Genomic DNA, 24605 nt, shown 5'->3' on the forward strand with positions numbered 1-24605 from the left:
CCTCCCAGCCCCCAATCCGGTCCAGGAGCAGTGGGACTCATAGCCCCGCCTTGAATCCCTAGTCTCGCTTTGGAGTAAGCTGGACCCGACTCCAGACCGCAGACCCCAGACCCAGCCCAAAGGCTGCCGGACCTCCTCCTGAGAGCCCGCCCTTTATACACATCGCAAGGAACTCTGGTAGTTGTAGTCCAGTCTTATCTGCCCCCCGCGCTCCCTCCGTTAACAGCACGTCCCTAATAGAGGGTGTGTGGAGGGAACGGAGGGATGGCTTCACCCAGTGACTACAACTCCCAGCGGGCTTCGCGCGTTGCCGCGTGGACTGTGGGAGTAGTAGTCCAGACGCGATTCCCATCACCGCCTGCGCCGCTGACGCACCCTAACCGCGAGACCCGGCAGGGCACCATGCTACGGAGGTGGCGTAAAGTGAGTCGTGCCCGGCGGGCTCTACGGAGGCGGCGTAAGAAGGCCGGGCCAAGTGCTCCGCGGCTGAGGCGTGCTGGTCCCGGCAGCACGGCTGGAGCCGAGTGAGGCCGCACCTCTCTTGTTGAAGTTGGGGATCAGCCGACGGAGGCGCCTCTCAGCAGCGGACGCTAAGGAGGCGCCGCAGCTCTCAGAGGTGAGTACCAAAAAGGAGCGGCCCCAGACCCACGGAACTCCGTCTCGGGAACAGCAGCCCAGGTCCGGGGAGCCTCGGCCTGGGTAGTAGTGGCTCCAGACTGAAGGGTTTGGCCTGGGCGGCAGCAACCCAAAAAATTCGGCCTGAGGGTCAGCAGCCTGGGATGGTGAAGTAGGGTTGTCAGGGTGGGGGCCTCGGCCTAAGAACGGCGGCCTGGGGGGGGGGGGACTTAGCCTTGTGGACAGCGGCCTCAGACTGAGCTGCTGGGCCTGGGGGGCTAGTGGGCAGGGACCTGAGAGGCTCAGTCTGGGGATAGGGCCCCAGACCGCAAATTGGCAGCAGTAGGGTATAGACTCTTGAGGCTGTTGGTGCTTGGTCCTATGGGTCACTCCACGCCAGCCCAGGTGCCCTGGACACAGGTGGCGGTCTCCCTGCCTCCTTGTCCTTGAGTGCCCTTTTTTCCCAGGTTAAACGCTGATACATTGCACCAGGGCATGTGTTGAGGAGGACTTTCCACATTTACTGTAGCTGCTTAGGGATCCTAGGAGTGATGTACAGAGGGCAATGGGCATCGTTTATTTCTACCCTGGCCATCCCACACTTCCTCTTCCCTGTTCCTCTCAGCGGGTGGGGAAGTTACAGAGGCTGGCTCCTGACAACCAGCGTTCCTGCTAGGTGCAGAAGGTGCCCTTCTTGTCCTGACCAGAGACCCCCTGTTGAGTAGTCATGGTACCCTGCTGGGCTAATGTTTAATTCCCTTAGTTCCCAGAGCTTGTGACCACACCACAGATACCAGAATCCCAAAAACAACCCTAGGTGTTTGGGATTTTGCAACTCAGGGAGGTGAGCCTTGGGGAGAATCTCAATTTGTTTGGGAGCCTATAGGGCCTGTGGTCCCCTATCTTGGGATCCCCCTGCCCACTGAGTCACAGGTGCAAAGCAGAATGAAGGATAAGTTAATTCTGCTCATCCACTTCTGAGTGACTGTCTCAAACAGGAATAGGGGCAAGAGATAGACACGGAGCCATGGGTCTGTCACTTAGTGGGGAAGTAGATCTTGCAGGATGCCAGCCTGACAGTGGGGTTGCATACCATGCTTCCTATGCGGTTGTCCCCACTCTGTCCCTTCAACTAAAAATCCCCCGAGGTCTTTTATGGCAGACAATTTAGTGACCTCAAGCTCTTAAGGAAGGCAAGTTCAAGCTCACTGGGTGCAAGACTTGGAGCTACAGACTTCACAGGGACTTATAAGGGCCTTCCACTAAGCATAGTCTTAGAGCAGTAAAAGTCTGGCCCCTGAGCCTGCATCTGTGTGGAAGCCTTATAGGAAAGGTTGCAGTTCCTCTGTTGATGTGGGCTGAACCTTCTGCACATCAGGGCCTGCCTGTTGCAAGTCCTCTTGGCCCCTTTCTTTCTCTGCCTCTCCCAGGCTTTGGTATCTGGTAGTCCTCCTCTTACAGATAGGGAAACCAAGGCAGGTTTGTGATTCACAAGGTTGCCTTTGACTACTTCATTGTAGTACCTCATACATGGCAGTTGGAAAGAAGGGTTCTGCTGCCCTGAAGACTTGCTGCAACAACATGATGTTCATGAGCTGTCCGGGAAAGGACCAGAAGGAGGGCAGCTGTCCACACTGCCATTTGGGGCAGAGTAGCCCCTGTCCTAGTGCTCTGGCTCTCTGGTGTGACAAGTGTGGACAGGTACTCAGAATGTAAACTGTTATTAAGTGAAAGCAATTTGGACCCTGCATATTGTATCTATAAAAGTCCAGGAACATCAGTGACTTGTCACATCCACATTCATCTTTAATTGTGAGGCTGAAATGATGGAGTGGGGCATGTAGTTGTGGTTTGATCAGTCTCCTCAGCCTAGACCCAGAAGAAAGACACCCCTCCCTGGGGCCTTTAAGGGGGCTCTCCTTCCTGCTGGGCTGCCACACCTCCTTACTTGCCTGGGCCACTGGTTCCTGTCCATGCCTGTTACAGTACTTGTGCAAGACCATCCTGGAGTGTGATTCTGTTTCTCTATCCTAAAGCACTCACTTTTTTTCTTGACTGCTCAGCATGGATATAGGCTCTACCTTCTGACCTGCCCCTCTTCCCATACCCTTCCCTTCTTCCCATTGTGCCTCGGCTGTGTGGAGCCACTTGACCTGTATCCTCTGTTCTCCAAAAATAGTCCAGATTTAATGTCCCTGTCCCCCACCCCAGGAGTTTACTGACAGCACTCATACTCTCCACATCTCTCTTGCTGGATATAAGTGCTTAGAGGGCAGAGACCTGTTTTGGTCTCTCAGTAGGCCTTGTGCCCAGCTACATGTAGCCCTGCATCAAACAGGTAGCCTGTGAGTATCCTTAGCTGCTTATTGCAGGCAACTGTGAGCCATTTAGGTTCTGAAGTCTGAGGGGAGCTTGTAAGATAGTCCAAAAAGGTAGCACCAAAGCTTCTTGTGGAAGAGAGATGTCTGGACCCATTTGGCTTGTTTCTGAGTCTGAATAAGGAGGATACTTCCTGACCTATGGCCATTGCATAAGTGTCACTGGAAGGAGGCAGAGAAGGCTGTGAGTTGAGGCTGGACTTATTATGTGGGCCAGGAATGGCTATAAAAGAACTTCATGATGAATATGTGGGCTCATAGCTGACATGGTGCTTCTTGGACAGGACCTACAGTTAGGCTAATAGAGAGCAGGGAACAGGAGCTGTGGGAAGACAAGGGATACTTAGCCCACTACTGAGACTCAGCTAGGAATAGTGTAGGGCCCTAAAATGAGCTAAAAGGCTCTAGGCCAGTGATGGCGAACCGTTTAGAGCTTTCATTTTACAGCCCTCTGCAGCATATGTGTCATAGGTTTACCACTACTGCCCTAGGCAGTCTGCTTGTGCTTTTCTGTGGGAGCTGCTACATGGGAAGCTCCAGTATAGCCATCATTCCTGCAAAGATTCATGGGGCACCAGATGGGCTCACTGAAGTCTACATGTCAAAAGACCAGTGGACAAATACTTCGCTCTTGCCTGCCTTTTCTGGCAAATGCACATCACTTTTCTGCCTCCCACACCCAGTGTCTCAGCCGAGGCCAAGGAAGCTTCAAGAGCTGCTGTTCATACCTTCCTGGAAGCCAAGGTGGAGGATGTATCTGGAAGGATTTGGGAATATCAGAAGGAAAACAGGTCGATAGCTGCTGTTTGAAAATGTCATAGTATAACTGTATTGGTTATAGACAGACATTGTGGCTTCCTGACTCTCTGGGAGCAAATATGCTTCATTGCAGACAGATTTCCTCCCTACAGTGTCCTCCACTTTCCTTGAAAAAGGCCCTTTGGAATGAGTCACTCAGGCAAGTTGAACCTATCAGACCTTTTGCCCCTTGCCATATCCTACCTCCCTTTAAAGGGAAATACAACTAGGTGTGGTGCTTTCTGGAACCCTTTGCCCTATTGGAGAGGCAGCTGTGTGGAGACTAGATTTCACTGAGGAAGGAAGTGCCAAGAGGACTGTTCTTGGGCCAGGACCTACACTCCTCCAACTCCTTTTGGCTTCTCTTTGGGGCTAGTGGAGGACTTAGTGCTTCCGTTCTGCCACCAATTGGGCCCTCAGTCTGTCTGGGCCTGGGCTGCTCCTGTTGTTACTTGGCAAACAAAAAAAGTTGTGCTTAAAAAATAAAAGTACTCTTCTTGTACTCTTTCATCCATATTAAAATAACTTAGAAATAGTATTCCACATTAAACGTGAATTTATGAACCAAAAAATGAAATCCAAAGTATGTTTCTGTTTCCCTGACAGTACCACTTTGAAAAACTTAATCTCCCTTTTCATGATACATAATTAAGGTTATGTGCAACTCCACAGACAAAAGCCATACAGTGATTCCACCCCATTCCCTGCCACCAACAGAACTGGCTTATGGATGTTCTTCAGACTGTCCTTTCCTGAGCCTTTCAGGAAAGTCCTCTTGTCCACAGAGCACCAGGTGCCTCAGAGTCCAGCTCCAAGGATCTCTATAATTCATCTGTGAGAAGAGTCTGAGGATCTCAGAGCCCCCATGCAGTTCTGGTGGCCCAGCCCTGGGTCTGGACTTTCACGCTCAAGCTGGCAACTGGTAGCTTGCAGATGACAAAGTGCTCAGCAAAAACTGACCAATCTGGAATTTGAAGAAAGCCTCTTTATAGCACATTCTTGTGTTAGTTTCAGCTTGATAGAGTGAGGGGCTTTGGGCAGGCTATGTTCCTTTTTGAGTTTGTTAGCAGGAAGTTTTGTGGTTTTGGACCCCAAGGATTTTATTCCTGTATGTGGCTCCTAGGTGGGCATTTTATTTTTGAGGAAAACCTCCATGGTTCATTTTGCTGAGGTTGGTCACATTGGAGGATAACAACTTAGTGCATGCAAGAGGCTACAGTGGGTCTCACACAGGGCCAGGAAGAACAAGATGGAAACATCTGAGTGCCTCTCCTGCCATGGCTCCTTTTGTGTGATAAGTGGTACCAAGAAAAGCAGAGCCATGCAGCGGGAAGCAGTGGTTGCCTATTGGCAGTTGGAGCTTTCAAGTAAGTGTACCAGGACCTAGGTCCAGGGAATCTTAATGTCTTTCTGGCTGTTTACCCTGATTCCTGCATCATTTGGGCACCTCGCTTGGGAGTTCCTGAGGACCCGTTTCCTTTCTGGCTGGTGCTAGCCTATGGCCTGCCTCTCTTCAGGCTGAGGGAGGACAAAACAAAATTTTGAGCAGCCCCTTCTGTGTCATGGCCAGTCCAGGGCTGCTCATGGACCTTTTAATTAGGCTGGACAAGTTGGGGGCCTTAGATGAGGACAATGGAGGTGCTAACTAAGCCTGTGCTACCCTTATGGCACAGGTCTCCTTCTATGTGCAGGTATTTTGTTTTATTTTATTTTATTTTGGACCTGGAAATCAAATCAGAACCTCATGTTTACCAGGCAGGTGCCATGCTACTGAGCGATACCCCCACTCAGCCCCAACTTTATTTTATTGTAATTATTGTATGCATACTAAGGACTGAACCTAGACCTTCATGCTATCTCCAGCCTCTGTGTGTGTGTGTGTGTGTGTGTGTGTGTGTGTGTGTGTGTGTGTGTGTACGTGACTGAGGGTTGAACCTAAGGCCTTTACATTGAGCTATGTCACCAACTCTTATTTTTCTTTGGAGACTGGGCCTTGAAGTTGCCCAAAACTTCATTGCCTCAGGCTATTTTCCCAGAAGGTGGCCTTGGTATCAGCAGTCTTCAGGTATCAGCTTGCTCTTGGCTTCATGTCTGGACTGGCAACCTCCTGGTCTGGTGAGTGCAATTCTGGGGAGTGAGGAGTAGCCATAGGTGCCAGGCTTGACTGAAGTTGCCCCCTCTTTCTCTTCTATTTCCTGTATCTGTCTTGGGTGGAGGTAACACTGGGATTGGTGCTTAAGAGGGGATGGCCCCTCTTAAGGTTTGTCAAGTAGACCCTGGCAGGCAGGCATTGTCACAGCAGGGAAACATGATCTGCTGTCACGCTTGGGCAGGGGCAAGTGGGAGGGGGCACAGGGGTCTTATTGTGTTCATTTATGAGTTAGCAGGTCAGTGGCACATGGCTCAGCCTGGTTGTGCAAGAGCAGGCATTGTGGCCAGGGCACTCCCACACAAGAACACTCAAGAGGATCCTTTGCCTAGACACACCAAAAGCCCTATGAGCTGAGGATGAGACAGGGCCTCTCTTGGTTAGTTCACGATGCTAACCTTAGATTGTTTTTCTGGTAATGAGGCATCCTGTAGTCCTGGGGAGCAGTCATTCTACCTTGGCTGGTGTAGAAGATACTGTCAGTCTGCCTGGGCTGGAAGGTAAGGGGCAGGCAGCACCAACATACACCAATAGGTAGTCTCAGCCCTTGGATAGGCTTTTTAACTTAGAAGAGTCATAATGGCCTCCAGAACCAACTCCTTAGGAAGTACCCTGGAGTTTGTATCTGAGATGTGCTTGAGTGTCTCTGTTCTGGATAGGCTGTTGAGACTAGCACCTGTAATCCACCTGCAGAGGTAACCAAGGATAGGGCCAGGAGGGCAACACAGGGCAGAGAGGGTATTGATGTTACCACCAAGACCTGGCCTTCTGACCTAGAGCAAACCCCACACTAAGTCCTAAGGGAGATCTTTCTTGTCCTGGGCACCTTGCTGTTCTCTAAGTGCTTGCAGGGCGTGCCTCAGCCAGGTCTAAGCCAGGCCAGTGGTGTTCTGGTTAATTAGCATCTTCCTTGCAGAGCAGTAGCAGCCACCCCCACACTTCCCTGAGGCCAGATCTAGGCCACTGCCCCATTTTAAACTAGGGCAGCAGTTCCCAGATGAAAATAGAGGAGGACCTGGTCCTTGGGTCTCAGGGTGTGACAGTGATGCAGGGAGTCCCTTCCCTTGGCCTGAGAGGCAGTCCTAGGATTTGAACCCAGGGCTTTACTCCTGTCAGGGAAGCACTGTACATACTCACTTTAGCAACACATATATTAAAATAGGGAACCACTCTACCAATGATCTACATTTTTAGTCCTTTTTATTTTGAGACAGTGTCTTGGTAAATTGCATAGGATAGCCTGAAATTTGTGATTCTCCTGGCTCAGCCTCTTAGTGGTAGGATTAACGGCCTGTGCACCAGGCCCAACTAGAAACGGGCACCTTATCATGCTCAGTGTACCCTGCCCCTTCCTGCTGGGAGATAGTATGGTCACAGTGCTCTCTGGCTCTGAAGTGTGTCATACAGCTATGAGGAAGTGAATTTCTGTGGCAGGAGCCTCTCAGCATCACTGATTGCCACATCCAAAGACCTGAAACAGCCTGGTAGTGGCAGAGCAATAGATATTTGCTGATCAAGTATGGGGGCACACAAGTGAAGGTACAAGAGGCACTGGCGGAGTGTCAGTTTTATCCTACCAGGCTCTGCAGGAGAGACTGGCCCTCAGGCAGGATGTCAGGCCTGTCATATGAGGCCAGAGCCATGCCATGCTCTGTGGGAAGCTCTACCCTCATGTTCTATCTGGGGAGAAGCCTCCGAGTGCTGCTTCCTATAAGATCTGTCTTCCCAGATTATTGAAATATAAACCCAAGATGGGATTTGGACTAACCTGCCCATGTCAGTGCTCCTTATGGCCCCTACCCTTGTGACATACCCTTATTTACTGTGTGCTCAGGCCCTGGGATGAGAAGACCTGGGATGGCCAGCCTTCCTTGCTTAAATAAGGCTTATCCCCAGGGTCCTTGGGCCAGTGACTTGAGTGTGGTGACCTCTTTGGTGGAAGAGTAGCCAGAGCCACAAGAACAAGATTCCATGGGGCTGCTGCTGGGTCCTTCTGTTCCCTCAGAGGCCCCTTCCTTTCCACAAGAAAAGCATATGAAGCCTTGGTACAGCTGTTCACCATGCATGGGCTCATCAGCCACAGGGTGAAGGCAGAATGAGGGCTGCCACGTACACCCAAGAAGGAAGTTTCCCTGTTGCTACCTGGTAAAATCAGGATCCGAGGCTAACACAAGGAAGAGGAGCCTGGGCATGGTGGCACACATCAGTAATCCCAGCACACAAAATGCTGAGGCAGGAGAATCACTGCAAGTTTGATGCTAGCCTGGGCTATATAGTGAGTATAAGACCAATGTGAACTACAGAGCAAGACCCTGTCTAAAAAATAAAATAATAATAAAAAAAAAAAAAAAACAGAAAGAGGAATCTTCTCTCAGGAACCCAGGCAAAAAGTAGGATTCACCCAGCCTGGGTAGGGTTCCTTACCACTCCTGTGGGGGATGGGAGCAGGTATGGATAGTGGAGTGATACCATCCCAGAGGTGCCCTGAATGCCCCGAAAGGTTGGCTTTCAGGGCTCTCTCATGAAATGTTTGTTCTTCCTGGCCTCCTCTCCCTATTCCTTGTCATCTGAGCACTTAGCAGGAAGAAACTGTTGTTCTGCCCTCCTGGAAGATCTCCTCCCCTTCCCTTCAGGATCATTTTCTCTAGGCTGGGTCCAGCTCAGCAGAGGGTAGGTCAAACTTGACTATCTTCCATGTAGTGGATGCCACTTCAACCCTGGTCCTGTTAGGGGATTAGTGAAGAACAAGGAGGGCCTATGTGGGTTGGATTGTACTCTTAGTAGCACACCTCACCATGCACTGAACACGTAGATGTCTTCCTCTAGGATAGGGTGATGGTGCCCGGTCAGGGAAGCTGCAGGTGGACCCGGAGGTACACTGTTTTGCTTTTACCACAAATGCAGGCAAGCTGCCTTGTTGACCACAGGTGCGCTCTGGACACAGTTGTTAGCAACTTATGCCTCATGGACAACTCCACTGTGTATAAGAGTCTATTATAGGGGGAGAACTCTGGATATGCCTCCTGTAGGAGGCTGCTGTGTGTCGGGGCTCAGTAGTACAGAGATTGTTCTAGCACTGAAACTAACCATAGAAGAGGCAAGTATCTTGAGTGACCTGGCTGATGTGGACTAGAGCTAGAGACTGTACCTTGCTGGGCCTCTGGCCAGAACCCTTGCAACTACAGCAGCTGATGCACCAAACTGCCCCCTGCAGAAATTACAGCACATGTGGCTCCTGTGTCCCAAGAAGTAGCATGTTCATATTGAGATGAACCAGCAAATATAGCTCAGAGACCTGGACTCACAGTATCTTAGTAATGTCCTTTGGATTTCACATTGACAGTGATATCAGATATGTTGAGTTACACAAAGATTCCTCTTACCTGGCCTTTTACCACTTCTCCTACCTTCTAGGAAACCTGAACCTGCCTGGTTTGCTCTGGCCTAAGCCAGCCAGGCTTGCATAAAGAGCCAGATAGGAAACACTTGTCACTTTTGACCTAGGCAGTTTCCAAAAGTAGCTATAGGCAACATGTAAACAAATGAGTGGAGCCATGTCCAGTAAAAATACCTGTAGACCCTGAAATTTGAATTTTATGTAATTTTAACCTCCTGTATTCTTTTCTTCTCCCCTTGTCCTCAGCCACTAAAATATGTAAAATGGACTTTGGCTGGTGGGCTAGTCTGTGCTCTGTGACCCTGCTTTGGACCACAGTGTGTTTGTTCAGTGCCCATCTTGCCTGTGGGAGAGGCCTGAGCAGGTATAGGACTCAGGGCCAGTGGTGCTCCATCACAACCAGCCTGTGGGAGAAAGCAGCCCTTCACACTTGGAATGAGAAGGCCATTCAGTGAATGTTGTGGCTGCATGGGAGACTTGGCTGGTTCTAATCAAAGCCTGATGGCAAGAGGGTACAGAACTATTGGGCCTATATCCTGGGGTATTGGGGAAGGGCTGGGTTCAGTGCTACTGGTCCTCTCAGGTGTTAGGTGCTTTTATTTTGTTTTTTAAACAGTATTGTTCTGGGGCTGGGATTTCAGTGGCATAAGCGCCTGCCTGGCAAGTATGAGGTCATGAGTTCAATCCCCGGTACCAAAAAAACAAACAAACAAGCAAAACCCCTAGATTAAGCAGTATTGTTCTGGGGATAGAACTCAGGTTACACTAAACTACATTTCTAACCCCCTTTGTTTTATTTTGAGACAGGGTCACACTGAGTTACCCTGGGACAGACTGCCCTGACTTGACTCAGACTGGCAGTTTTCCTGCTTTAGCCTCTGGAATCACTGGGGTATACACAGGGATGTGCTGCTGTACCTGACTAGGTGCTGACTCCTAAAGGAGCCACCAGCTCATCCATTTGTGCTGTAGAGGGGTCCCCCTATCTGGGACTGCCCCCTAATTCCACACATACCAGCTTCAGTGTACCAGGGACTTACAGAGAAGCTAGGGTGGGCTGTTGGTGGGTAAGAGTGGGTCCAGAGGTGGGAACTGGGACTGGCCATAGTGAGAAATGCAACCTAGATGCCCACCTCGGCCCAGAGCCCTGGCACTGGGGTCCTAGTAACCCAGGCAATCCATGCACATCAGCCTCCTGCCCCAGGACTGCCACTTGCAGGCCTTCTTTGGTTTCTGCCTCCTTGGCCAGGGGTGAAGGACTGCCTCTCCTATTGTGTGCAGGTAGTCTATCTTCTAGACCACAGCCAGGCTGTGCTTCTTCCTAGTCACCTAGAAGTACGAGTCTTTGGAAGGGAGACTGAATGGCTAGGTTTGCAAGATTGGATGTTATGCTTCCAAAAACACAGTTTACCCAAATCCCCTATGTTTTTCTGTTAGCCATTGATGGTTTCAACTTCCTTTCTCTGAGACCCTTCTGAGGACTAAACCACCAGCATACCCTTTGCCCCTTCATTTTTCCTTTTCCTGCGGTTAAACAACCATGCATTTTTTTCTATAATAGGGCAAAAATGTGTGATCTCTTTTCCAACTAAGGAATAAAACCCATGTGAAAAGCCAGGTGTGGTGATACACTTCTGTAATCCCAGCACTCAGGAAGCTGAGGTAGGAAAATCATTGGGAATTCGAGACCAGCCTGGGCTACAAAGTGAGCGCAAGGCCACTGCACTGAACTGCAGTGCGAGACACTGTCTCAAAAAGACAAAAAAAAAAAAAAAACCTGTGAAAACCAGACACAAGTGGCAAGGGTATTACTGAGTATTCAGTGGCAGGGTGGGATGATGTGCACTGTTGGAAGCCTGGTGCGCTGTGAGCAAACCTCAGACCACCTCTACCTGCTGTGAGCCTGGCTGTGAGAGTTGAGCCATGGCACTGAATAGTTGGAGTTGAACCCTGGGTCCTTGCATCTTGTTCTCCCTTGTCCTACCACAGGCTGCTCAGCGTGCTGGGAACCCTCCCAGGGCCTGGAACTTTGTCTCTGTGATCACACTGTTTTTTCTCTCTTTTTATTCTCTCTCTCTTTGTTTATTTTTGTTATGTCACTGACCAGCCAGCCACCCTGTCTCCAGCGTGGGCACTCTGCCTCTCCATGCTCCCGTTCGAGTGTTGCCGGCCAGAGGTGACCAGGCCCAGCTCTCAGCGTGGCCACTGTCAGGGAGGCCATGGGGAGCTCCGCCTCCTCCCTGGCCACCGAGACAGAGTCAGACCATGGCTTCCCTAGGGGGCTGCCCTACCCAGGGCCCTCAGCAACGGCTGGCTGGTGTAGGAGTGGCCCTGGGGCGCCTGTCTGGGGGAGTGCCCTGGTCACCAGGCAGCACCCACGCCCCCGGGCCCGCAGGTAAGAGGGTGGGGAGGGACTGCCCCAGAGGGGTCTTGGGCAAGAGGCCTCTTTTTCAGGGTATCTCTCCTTGGTAGAGGTGTTTGCTTAGGACTGGGGCCTGTTTCTTGGAATCTTCTGGCAGTTTATTCCCTACGAGGTACAAGAGCTTGTTTTCACTCTAGACTAAATAAGACCCCTCCTACTAGACCAGGGTATGTCAGCACTGCCCACCATTGGGCACTTCTTTGCCTTGGCCTCTCCTGCCTTGAAAAAGCTGCCTAGAGACCCTGTTGGATCAGGGAAGCTGCTGACCCCAGCCCTCATGTGACTGTGACTCCCACAGTCTGCCATCTGCTGGCATGGTGAGAGGACCAGCATGGAGCTGTGGGCAGCACACAGGAGACTAGAATCCTCACATGGCTTTGACATAAGGTCTGGACTCCTGACAGATGAAGGACAGGAGGGGGGTCTTTGGGCTGTGGAAGAGTCCAGAGTCCTAACAGTTACCCTAGTGAATGAGAGCCTCAATAGAGCTTAAGTCTAGGGAGGACAGAGATCAATTAGGATGGCCAGTGTCAAAAGTACATCGACAGGTTCTCTCCATACTTGGTTACTCTAGGGAACACCTCCATGTGTCTTGTCAAATGGCTATTGAGATGTGGCATAGCATCACAAACTCCCCTATTAGTATAATTATTTGTTGCTTTGAGCAGAAATCCTCATGAGCCAGTTTATGGCATCTTTGCACCCCTAAAAGAGATCCTCCTGCCTGTTTGTAGTCACTGCCTTCCTATCCTGGTCCCAGACAATTACTAACCTGCTACCTGTCTGTAGGTTTGCCTTTTCTAGTAATTTTACATAAGGGGAATCATACAATGTGTGGCTTTATGGGTCTGGCTGCTTTCATTCAAAATAACGCCCTTGGAGTTCATCCATGTTATGAATGTGTCAGAATTTCATTCCATTTTGTGACTGAATAGTATTCTATTGTAAAGATACACCACCTCTTATTTACCTGTCATGGGCATTTGGCTTGTTTTTAATTGGCTTTTACAAAAAACCCTGCTGTAGACATTCATGTTGAAGTTTTTGCGTGGATGCATGTTGTCATTTGTCTTGGCTGGATCCCTGGAACAGAGTCATTAGGATTTATGTGACTTTCATTGCACCTGTCACAGTGCTTTCTAAAGTGGTTGCACTACTTCACATTTCTGCTAACAGCGTGGAGGTGGGGGTGTGGTGTCTCTCATCCTGAGTGTGCTTGTTAGTGTCTTGTCTTTTTGACTCTAAAAATCCTAGAGGATACACAGTTGTGTCTAACTTGATTTGATTTGCATTTCCCTGATACATAATGTTATTGAGCATTTTGTGTTTTCAACTATCCACATTTTTAAAAACTTCTACTTGTATATATCTTGAGGAAAAATTGTTAGGAGTAGAATTACCGGGCCCAGAGGCTGGCTGTTTGTGTCTGGACTACATTCTGAGAGTGACAGTGGCAAGCAGTGCCCTAAAGTGAGTGTCACTACACACTTGCCAGACAGGTGAGTGAGTTTGCCACTTTAATTTTTTACTACTTTGATGTGTGGAATAAAAGTTCAAGGTTTTTTTTTTCCTTTTTTTTTTTTTTTTTTTTTTTGTCTTTTTCATTTTTATCAGTACCAGGGTTCGAACTCACGATCACCTGCTTGCAAGGCAGGTGCTTAGGCCGTTGAGCTAAATCCCCAGCCCCGAATAAAAGTTCAAGGTTTTTAAAAATCCAAAATTATATTTTTCAAGTCACATTTAAAAATTTTACCTAGTATAATTTTTTTTATTATTCCGTAGGGGTTGGGGATTTAGCTCAGCGGCATAAGCATCTGCCTTGCAAGTGCGCAGTCGTGAGTTTGATTCCTGGTACTGATAAAAAAAAAAAAAAGAAATTCCATACATTTAGTAAAAATTCAAGCAGTGTAAGTCAGGCATGGTGACCCACACTTGTAGTCCCAACAACTCAAGAGGCTGAGGCAGGAAGACTGCGAATTTGAGGCTAGTCTAGGCAATGTAAGACCCTATCTTAAAACAGAACTTTGAAAAGAGAGGGTCGAGCATGTAGCTCAGTGGTAGACAACCTACTCTAAAATAGGGTCAGTCCCCATTAGTACAAGAAAGAAAGGGAGGAAGGGAATACAGAGAAATGAATATATATTTTTTCCCTGTTTGTTTGTTTGTTTGGAGTTGAGGATGCTCAGCCTTTCTTTGTTAGTCCCTAGGCTGGTATCACAAACCTTAAGAATACCTGTCCAGGACACAGGCTCTGGACAGCTTAGTATATTTGTTCCCTGGGGACTCATACAATAGTTGTCTTCCCTGTCTTCCTTGAGACCCTTGGCAGGAAGAGTGGTGATGGCCACATTTTCTGGCCACAGTGAGGAACACTAGAGCCTTGGATCGGTACAAGTGAGGAGCAAGTCCTGTGGGATTTGCCACGCATGTCCCTCTGATGGTATGTGCATGTGTTGGATTTGGTTCTCACATTGCAGAGTCACATTAAAGTTCCTGGTGACAGCAGTCACCGGCCTCCTGCCAGACCCTCTGTTATCTGTGCCCTTGACAATCCTGGCTTGTTCCATCACTTCAAGTGGCCCTACGCCTTAAGGCTGTTACTGTCTCACACAGAGACTGAGAGGTAGCCCCCAAGGAAAGCAGGAGAAAGTGCTGTTAATAACCTTGAGGAGTCCATAGACAGCCAACTAGAGAGTAGAGATGAGCTGGGATTGACAGATTTCAGGGAGAGCAGCCATTGATACCACACCAGGCTGCCCTATAGGACCCTCTCACCCACACTGCACTGCAGTGCAGTGAGGTACAGTCATGGGAAACAGTGTGCAGACTTTTCCCAGCTATGAAAGGGCACTGATAGGCTAGGAAAGGCACTGGGCAGAAACTCTGCAGAGCTGAGTACACTGGCTTCATGCCTGTTAGACTGTCACCACACCGTCAGAACAGGTACTATCCCTCAGGCAGCCTGCATGTATGGGTAAAGTGTAGCTCACAGGCCACTTAAGCAAGGAGACCCATGTGTGTTGTGCCTGTGCTCTCTGCCCCACTGCTTCATGATGGACAGAAGCTCCATGCTCCATGTCTCACCAGCTACCTCATCAGTGAGCAGTTGGTTCAGTGTTGGCTGCTGATGGACAGAGACAGGAAGGATATACCCTACCCTGGAGAGCTGGCCATCCTCAGAGAGAGTAACCTGGCTCTTCCTCACTCAAGAGTGGCCAAGAAAAACTTTAGAGGAAGTACTTTCCTTCTTGGGAGCATGAGGTAGAAACCTCAAGCATGTAGTTGACCTATGAACACAGGGACAGCTGTGAAATCAGCCCGGTCCCCAGGGTATAAAGCTGGAAGATAAGATATCAGGTTATACAACTAGTAGGTATGGCCAGTATCCCTTGGTGTGGCCTACTGGCTGCCCAGCCCCAGAGGTCTGGAGCCTTTGACTAAGGTGCTGAATGATACACTACTTGCTGGCTTACTTTCTCAGGAAGAGAAGGCCCTCTTGTCATAACAGGATGCGGTGGCCTTAATTTCCGCCTCAGTGCTCACTGCTCTCTTCTTCAGATAAGCTTTGTTATTTGCCCCATAAGTTCACAGCCTCCCTTCCAAGTCCAGGAAACTAAGGGCAGAGATGTCCTGTGCCAGATTTTCTGGTCCTTGCCTTGGTCTCCCTCACCAAAAGCCAGTCCCTCGAAAAGTAGAATTGTTCCTGGGGTCTTCAGCATGGCTGCCTCTAGTCTGACCTTGTATACTGCAAGATGTGAGAGTATCTTGTTGAGAATTCTGAAGGGGCATTTTAATTTGTTTTTGTTTTTGAGTGTTAGGGATACAACCCAAAGCCTTGTACATACTAGGCAACTGCTTTGCCCTGAGCTGTACCCCAGCTCAAGAATTTCAGAAGGGTTTGCTAACTCCGCAGAACATCAGTTTAAGTCTTTGGGCTCCTAACATGAGATTTTACTCACAGGCCTGGTGGTGTCTGGCCTGGCTACTATTTCTTTTTCCTTTTTTTTTTTTTTTTTTTTTTTTTTTTTATCGGTACCGGGGATCGAATTCACGACTGCCTGCTTGCAAGGCAGGCACTTATGCCGCTGAGCTAAATCCCCAGCCCCGGCCTGCTACTATTTCATGGGCTTCACCACTCTGAGCCCCTGGTCCCCTCACAGGTCCTGCAGCAGATGCATCAAAGCAAGTGAGCCAAGCAAGGTGACTTCTGGGGCCGTACTAGGTCTCCTGACTGCCTGGTCACTGCCCCTCAGCCCCTTCCACTCCAGCCCACGTGATGTGGAGGGGGCCAGTCCTCAAAGTCCCTAGTCCCAACTGGCCTTCTCTCCCATAGGCCCTTCTGCCCTATTGGCCATTTTCCTAGGGCCAAATCTGATTTGTAAGAATTGATTTTTGTTTAAACCTTCTGAAATGCTAACAGAATCTTCCTAATTTGCCATATGCATCAGGAGAGCTTTGATTCTTGTCATGTCCCTCAACCCATGTCCTCCCAGGTACTGGCTGGGCCAGCAGATGTGATGCTTTGAATCTACCCAAGCCTAAGCAAGGCCCTGGCCAGTTCAGGTGGGCATGGGAACCTGAACTCTTTCTCCCAGCATTTTCAAGATTCTTTCTCTCAGTCTGGGGCCTGAGATGGAGGCAGGGTATGTCCTGGAGGGCTTGGGCCACCTCTGCTGGACAGCCAGTTGTTGCATGCTAAAGCCATCTCAGCCTGAGTCTTCTTTCTGGAGACTTTTAGGAAATGGGCTGTGAAAGTCAGGTTCACTACGCTGGCCACACAGGCCCCTCTGGCTGCCTGGCTGGGCTGTGCTGCCAAGTGTGTGTGTGTGCTAGTGAAACCAGTTGCCCAGGCATGTGCTCAAGCATGTGTGCACATGTTTCTGTGGGGATATGTGCTGTGCTCTGCATCTTGACATGAGCCCTTCTCTGCATGAAAGGAAAGGGAGAGGTCAGGATTTCTAGGCAGGTTCCTTGGGTTTTCTAAGCATAGAAGCCTAGGTCCAGTGCACCATATGCTCCACTACCCCAGGGTTCTTCAGAGGTCCTCTTGTCTACTCAGGCCTTACCCACTGTGGACACGGCCATGGGCAGGTCAACACCATCCACCATGTGGGCCAAGTATCACTCTGCCTGCCTTTAATAGAATCAGCCCAGGGAACCATTTGTGTTGCTTGGGGAGATTTTCGGGGTTTTGTTCTTCCTGAAGAGCAAGTTTTCTTTCTTCCTGACCCAAAGGATGAGAAATATAAGCTTTGTGGCTTATTATACAGAACAATTGATTTTTCTACAGGCCAAGTCACAGTCAGTTGAAGAAATGTTGTGGAGTACAGAGACCTCCTTCCCCAGTCCAGCCTCATCCTACTCCAGGTTCCTTAAGACCTGGAAAGCCCCTGCCTGCTGTGAATCCTGCCTGTTCCCCTGTGCCCCAACACTTCCTCTTCTACTCAGGAAGAAGAGGCCCAGTAACTCACCCAGATCTGGGGTTGCTGGCTGCCTCCCCTTCACATACTATGCTCTGTATTTTGTCCTGAAACCCAAGAGGGACCATGTATCCTGTCCTCAGGATAACAAGAATTACAGGCCTTCTGGCCCTGATCACCAGCCGAGCCCTCAGGCATCCTCCTGGGCAGGCTCTGTGCAGCTACCTAGGACCTATCACTACCCTGCCACAGGCTCATCCAGATCTAGGTTTAGGGCTTAGGAGCCAACCATGCCCTTAATGAGCAAGGAGGCCAGAGTTTGGGATTGACCTTGGGTAGACACTTTGGACACTATCTCTAATAGCCCCCCTACCTACCTGAGTTGACCACATTCTCGTTTTCACCAGCTCCTTCACCCCCAGCTGTCCTTCGTGATAGGGTGGTATCATGACCACAGCCTCACAGATGTCTCACTGACCAGGGCCTTCCCTTGCAGCCACACACACTCACCCGGGTCTATGGCCACGGTGGGGGAGTGGTCCTGTGCACGTTGCACCTTCCTGAACCCAGCCGGCCAGCGCCAGTGTTCCATCTGCGAGGCCCCCCGGCACAAGCCTGACCTGGACCAGATCTTGCGGCTCAGCGTGGAGGAGCAGAAATGGCACTGTGCACGCTGCACATTCCGGAACTTCCTGGGCAAGGAGGCCTGCGAGGTGTGCGGCTTCACCCCAGAGCCTGGCCGTGGGGCCACTTTGCTGCCCATTATCAATGGGGTTCTGCCCAAGCCACCCACTGTCCTTGTGGAGCCAAAAGGCAACTGCAAGGAAGAGGCTGGCCCAGTACAGACAGTGGGACTGGAGGCTATGGAGCCAGCCAGGGGGCGCCCTGAGGAGGGGGAAGCAGAGGAGCTGGAAGACCCAGAGGAAGGGGCAGAACCCAGAAGTGGTTGGGCCTGCCAGCGTTGCACCCTGCACAACACACCTGTGGCCAGCTCCTGCTCTGTCTGTGGGGGCCCCCGGAAACTGTCACTGCCTAGGATCCCTCCAGAAGCACTGGTGGTCCCTGAGGTAGTGGCCCCCTCAGGCTTCCATGCTGTACCCACCCCTACCCAGCCAGTCCTTCCTGGGGAAGATGCTGAGGCTGACCCTCCCTCTACCAGCCAAGCTCCAAATTCTGCTAACCAGGAACCCCCCAGGGTACCGCCCTTCAGCCCCTTCTCATGTACCCTACAGAACAACCCTGTGCCCCGAAGTCGCAGGGAGGTTCCTCCTCAGCTGCATCCACCTGTGCCTGAGGCTGCTCAGCCCTCACCCTCCACTAGCTCCAAAGGCTGGGCTGGGGCTGGGGCTGGGGCTGGATCCTCCCGCCTTGCAGAGCTTCTGTCAGGCAAGAGGTTGAGTGTGCTGGAGGAGGAAGTCCCAGAGGACAGGCTTATCCATGGTGAGACCTGCAGCCCCACTCCAGGCAGTGATGTCATTGACCTGACCGGTGACACCGTACGCTATACACCTGCCAGCCCCTCTAGCCCTGACTTCACCACCTGGGCCTGTGCGAAATGCACACTCCGGAACCCAACGGCAGCCCCCAGGTGCACAGCCTGTGGATGCTCCAAGCTACATGGCTTCCAGGAGCATGGTGAGCCCCCCACCCACTGCCCAGACTGTGGTGCCAACAAACCAGGTCCCTGTGGCAGCAGCTGTGGACGGTGTCCCTTAGCACACAAGGCTGCCCGCCTTCTAACTGAGCGCCCAGGCCAGTGGGCCTGCCCTGCCTGCACCCTACTCAACACACCCCGGGCCAAACACTGCGCAGCCTGCCACACTCCCCAGCTGCTGGTGGTCCAGCGCCGGGGAGCCACACCTCTGAGGCGCAGGGAAAGCATGCACGTGGAGAAGCGGCGTCAGACAGACGAGGGCGAGGCCAAGGCTCTCTGGGAGAACATAGTGGCTTTCTGTCGGGAGGTGAGTGGCCTTTCCTTGACCTGAACTCAAGCTCATCCTCTAGACTACTGGTATCTGCTAGTCACCAAGATGTATGATAATATCCCCTTGCCTGGGAATGTCCATAACACCCTCAGATGTATGAGCTGAGAGAGGAGTACTGAGAGGGATTGCCAGGGGCAGTATAAAAACTTAAAACACAGGGGCTGGGGATTTCGCTCAGCAGCATAAGCGCCTGCCTTGCAAGCAGGCAGTCATGAATTCGATCCCTGGTACTGATAAAAAGGAAAAAGACCAAAAAAAAAAACCTTGAAACACGGTGGAAAAGCAGTGGCAGTCTCCCCCGGCAAGGGCAACGGGCCTATCAGTGCTGCTATATTTTGCTGCTCTAGCCCCCCCTGAGCCTCGCAGTGGCAGCAGGCCTCCTTAAGACCCCATACCCCTCACTTGGTAGGCTACACCTTCTCCCCAGGTACACACTTGTTGCAGTTGATCTGTCACCAACTGCAGTGTTGGTGCAGGACCACTTACTTGTAGGACCTTACCCATCCTTCTGAGTCTGTGGACCACTTGTAGACCTTACCCATCCTTCTGAGTCTTTCCTGAGAAGGTGGGATCATCTTGGGAGATCATGCTGGACCTGAGTATACCCTGCCAAGGCTGAGTGTCTGGCTATGATCCCTGCAGAACAGCGTGAACTTTGTAGACGACAGCTTCCCCCCTGGGCCTGCATCTGTGGGCTTCCCTATGGGTGACAGCGTCCAACAGCGTGTGAAGCAGTGGCTAAGGCCCCATGAGATCAACTGCTCCGTCTTCAGGGACCACAGCACCCCATGGTCCGTCTTCCACACCCTCCGGCCCTCAGACATCCTACAGGGGCTACTGGGGAATTGCTGGTGAGCTCTAGGCACCTGCCCGGGGCCAAGCAAATCTGGTGAAGGCTGGGAGGCCACTGGTCTGGCCATGGTCCCCTGGTGAGGCCACCTGGTCCACACAGGTTCCTGAGCGCACTGGCAGTGTTAGCTGAGCGGCCCGACCTAGTCGAGACGGTGATGGTCACACGTACCCTATGTGTGGAAGGTGCCTACCAGGTGCGGCTATGCAAGGATGGCACTTGGACCACAGTGCTGGTGGATGACATGCTGCCCTGCGATGAAGCTGGCTTTCTCCTCTTCTCGCAGGTGGGCCCATAGGGTGTAGGGTGGGATGGACAAATTGGGGCTGCCTTGTGACTCCAGCCTTTCCCTAGGCACAACGGAAGCAGCTGTGGGTGGCTCTCATCGAGAAGGCGCTGGCTAAGCTGCATGGCTCCTACTTTGCCCTCCAGGCAGGGCGCGCCATCGAAGGCCTGGCCACACTCACTGGCGCCCCCTGCGAGAGCCTGGCGCTGCAGGTCAGCTCCACTAACCCCCGAGAGGAGCCTGTTGACACTGACCTCATCTGGGCCAAAATGCTGAGTTCTAAGGAGGCTGGGTAAGAGGGGCAGGTGCTGCCAAGGCCTGCAGCATTGGGAGGAGAGGCAAAGTGAGTGGTGGGAAAAGCAGGAGGCAGTGCTGTCTGACCCTCACAGAGTTTTACAAGGTGCTCCAGCACAGACTGGCTACAATCTAAAGAGTTGGCCAGGCATCTGTCCAGGTGGGACCAATGCTGACATTTTGGGAAGACCACACATGATTTGGCCTATAGGAAGAGCCAGTGACTATTACCTCCAGTTCACAACCTACTGAGGCTTCTGTGGGAATGGGGAGGGTATCTGAGACCGGCCCCACCTGGTCAGCATTCTGAGCCTCAATGGTGAGAATTTGTGGAAGGTTGCAGACCCTGGGATCCACCTTCCCCAGATGGGTCCAGGATGGAAGACTGGGCCCAGACTCACTGAGCATGTGTCCCCTGTAGGCAGGAAGGTCCCCATCTGCAGCCCCTACCCACCCTGGTCAGTAAAGGTCACTCTGCTGCACAGGTTCCTCATGGGTGCCTCCTGTGGGGGAGGCAACATGAAGGTAGATGAGGCTGCCTATGAGAGCCTGGGCCTACGCCCCCGCCATGCCTACTCCATCCTGGACGTCCGTGACATTCAAGGCTCCAGGTAGGACCTGGTGGTTGTGGTCAAGTGTGGGGTTGCAGGTAGGAATGTTGTGCAGTCCTGGCCCTCCACCCTGTGGTCTGTAGGCTCCTGCGACTCCGGAACCCCTGGGGCCGTTTCTCCTGGAATGGCAGCTGGTCTGATGAGTGGCCTCACTGGCCAGGGCACCTGCGGGGTGAGCTGATGCCACGAGGCAGTAGTGAGGGTGTCTTCTGGATGGAGTACAGTGATTTCATCAGGTACTGCACACCCTGACCTACTATGCATGGGTACTTGGGAAACTCTATCCACCCTTCTGCTAACATTGATCAGCACAGCTTCTGTGTATCCTAGGTCTTGCTAGGACTCTGAACCACAGCTCCTGAGCTGCCCTTTAAATCCAAGAAGTCTGCACAGGGAAGCCTGGGCCTGGTGTCTCTGGTGGTATTCAGGGAGCTACAACCAGGACAAACACTTCCTGGCAGGAAGAGCCTTTCCAGAGGGCTTCCAGGGAAAGACCAAGACTACCCACAGACAGGCCTATGAGCCAGTGCTGGGAGCCAGGCAGCAGACGCCCACAGGTATGGGGACCATGTCCAGGAGCTGCAGTATCAGTACACCTATCCTTATATCCAGGTATTTCGACTCCGTGGATATCTGCAAGATACATTCAGATTGGCAGGAGGTACGGGTGCAGGGGAGCTTCCCCAGCTCTGCCAGTGGCCCTGTAGGAGTCACGGCACTCACTGTGCTGGAACGTGCTTCGCTGGAGTTTGCCCTCTTCCAGGAGGGCAGCAGGTGGGCAATGGACAAGGTGGCTCTGCTAGGCTGAGACCCATGGCTACAACCGTATAAATCACTGGCCTACCATCTTTGGCCTGCAGGCGCTCAGACACAGTGGACAGCCACCTACTAGACCTGTGCATCCTGGTGTTCCGGGCCACTTTTGGCAGCGGTGGTCGCCTGAGTCTGGGTCGCCTCTTGGCCCACAGCAAACGTGCTGTGAAGAAGTTTGTGAATTGTGATGTCATGCTGGAACCTGGCGAGTATGCTGTGGTGTGCTGTGCCTTCAACCACTGGAGCCCTGCCCCACCAGGGCCCCCTGCCACACAGGGTAACAGCCCCCCTAAACCCCAGGTCCAAGCCTGCCTCCCCATTTGAGAAACCTGCCAGCTCCCTTATTCATGCTCCCTCTACAGCCTCCAGCCCTTCAACAGGGGTCCCCCGAGGCATCCCTGAGCCGCCTGGCCACGTGCTTGCAGTATACAGCTCAAGACTGGTCATGGTGGAGCCAGTGGAGGCACAGCCAACCACACTGGCTGATGCCATCATCCTGCTCACTGAGAGCCGGGGAGAACGACATGAGGTGGGTGGAGTTCCTCACCCTATGGGTGGGTGGCCCCAGCCTATATATAAAGTGGGTGGAGCCTATATACAAGGTGGGTGGAGTTCTTCATTATGTAATTGGATGGCCCCAGCCTATATATGGCACCTGTGCTTAGGGTCGTGAAGGCATGACCTGCTACTACCTGACACATGGCTGGGCTGGGCTCATTGTGGTGGTAGAGAACCGGCACCCCAGGTCCTACCTGCATGTCCAGTGTGACTGCACTGACAGCTTCAATGTGGTGTCCACGCGTGGCAGCCTACGTACCCAGGACAGTGTACCACCTCTGCACAGGTGGGTATCCCTGCCCCAGCCCCCAACCGTGACTTCCCACGGGTCCTCACCATCCCCCTCCCCCAGGCAGGTCCTGGTGATCCTGTCCCAGCTGGAGGGCAACGCTGGATTCTCTATCACACACCGCTTGGCACACCGAAAGGCAGCCCAGGCCTTCCTCAGTGATTGGACAGCCTCCAAGGGCACCCACAGCCCCCCTCTCACACCTGAGGTCGCCGGCCTACATGGTCCCCGGCCGCTGTGACCACTGCGCCCTTGCAAAGGGGCTTGTGCAGATTGCCCACCTGTCCCCCAGATGCACTTTATGAGGGAGACCCCAATGAAGGACGCTTGAACCAGAATCTCAGGACCCCTGCCCAGGGAACCGCCAGCCACAGCTCCCCCTGGGCTCTCCCATGCCCTTCTACTCCTCCCCTTCCCTGATCACCCTCAGGCCCCTAGCCCAGGCTCCCAGCCACTAAGCAGAATACCTCGAACCAGGTGGGCCACATGCTAGCCCCCATGACCTGCCAGCCTCAAGGACAGCATCCAACAACAGTGGGGTCTGAACCAGGTTGGCCCATCATCATAAACATGGGCCATCTCCTGCCAGGGAAAGGTAGCCAGGAGCTTTGTTCACAAAACCAAATTTGGGGGTCAGAGGCTAGGACTCTGCAGTGAGAGCCAGGACTACCCGTGGCTTTGGGGAGGCAGCCTCTCTGTTTCCCCAGATCCTGGTTCCCACCTGGAAGAGACAGACAGGGTTCCTGGAGCCCTGGTGTTTGAGCAGCGCATCCCAGGAGGTGGGTGCCTGGTAGCCACAGACCAGGGCCCCTCCCATGACACTATGCAATTCCTGGAGCGCCTGCTAGGATCGAAGCCATGACAGGGCAGCAAGTTGGGAGCTGGGCCAGTCCTGTTACTTGTGGGGTGCTTTGTCCTCAACAACCTAGACTGTGGCTGGCCAGGCTAGGGTCCAGTAGAACCATGGGCCAGCTTCATCCTATGGCCTTCACCTAGCCACAGAGAGGAACCCTAGCGCCATCACAGGCACAAGGCAGGGCAGCCACTTCCCCTCAAGAAGCCCAGGGAACTGAGCCACCCACCTGCCTGGCATCCCCTCACTGCTTGTTGAAGCCAATCTCCTTGTCTGCCACGTGGATGTCCAAGTCCAGCTTCCTGGGTTCCCTACCCAGCCACCATGGTCCTACAGGCCCTCGCATCTTGTGGGGTTTGTAAGGCTTTTACATCTGGAAACGCATTCCCCTCTCCCCTCTGGGCCTCCTTTTATTCTGAGCTGTGAATATTTTTAACCTTGTAAATATGGCCAGCTCTCCCAACAGAGACCATTTTCTCAGCTGTCAGTCCCTTCCTGGTTTGAGGACTCCATGGGCGGTTTCCACTCAGGCTCCAAGGACCAAATAAAAGCGATTTGTTTTGTAAAGGAAGCTCCTGTTTTCCTCCTAGGATCTGGGCCTGTAGAAAAGCAGACTGACTATTCAAGGGCCATCTCCCTAGGCAGCAGGTGGGATTTCCATGGTAGAGTTGTACCTAAGGTTACCAAGGCCTGTGATAGTGACCATGTGTGTAGTTATCCCCAAGATCAACTTCAGATGTGCCACTGGGGGGCAGGGGAAAGGCTGGGCAAATGCTGTCAGGAAGGACCAAGCATCCAGGCTGGGCAGAGGCTGGGGCCAGACTGCAACCTCAGAAAGGACCCTTGTGGCAGACAGAACAGTGTGTGTGTGTGTAGTTTTACCCTCC

The 24605-nt window shown here is 52.1% G+C and overlaps 1 protein-coding gene across 1 annotated transcript; it reads left to right on the forward strand.

The window, feature by feature from the left end:
- Nucleotides 1–365: 365 nt before the first annotated feature.
- Capn15 (calpain 15) lies at nt 366–24285 on the forward strand. The gene is made up of 13 exons (XM_005007340.4): nt 366–616; nt 11445–11732; nt 17676–19140; nt 19807–20015; nt 20117–20300; nt 20369–20592; nt 21080–21205; nt 21289–21441; nt 21818–21979; nt 22066–22295; nt 22381–22547; nt 22684–22862; nt 22929–24285. Exons 2-13 carry the CDS (start codon nt 11557–11559, stop codon nt 23104–23106), a joined length of 3453 nt encoding a protein of 1150 aa, XP_005007397.1. The 5' UTR covers nt 366–616; nt 11445–11556; the 3' UTR covers nt 23107–24285.
- The last annotated feature ends 320 nt before the right edge of the window (nt 24286–24605 follow it).

Source organism: Cavia porcellus, unplaced genomic scaffold (assembly GCF_034190915.1).
Source record: "Cavia porcellus strain 051 isolate PalLab524CR breed Dunkin Hartley unplaced genomic scaffold, mCavPor4.1 scaffold_16, whole genome shotgun sequence".
Taxonomy (NCBI): Eukaryota; Metazoa; Chordata; class Mammalia; order Rodentia; family Caviidae; genus Cavia; species Cavia porcellus.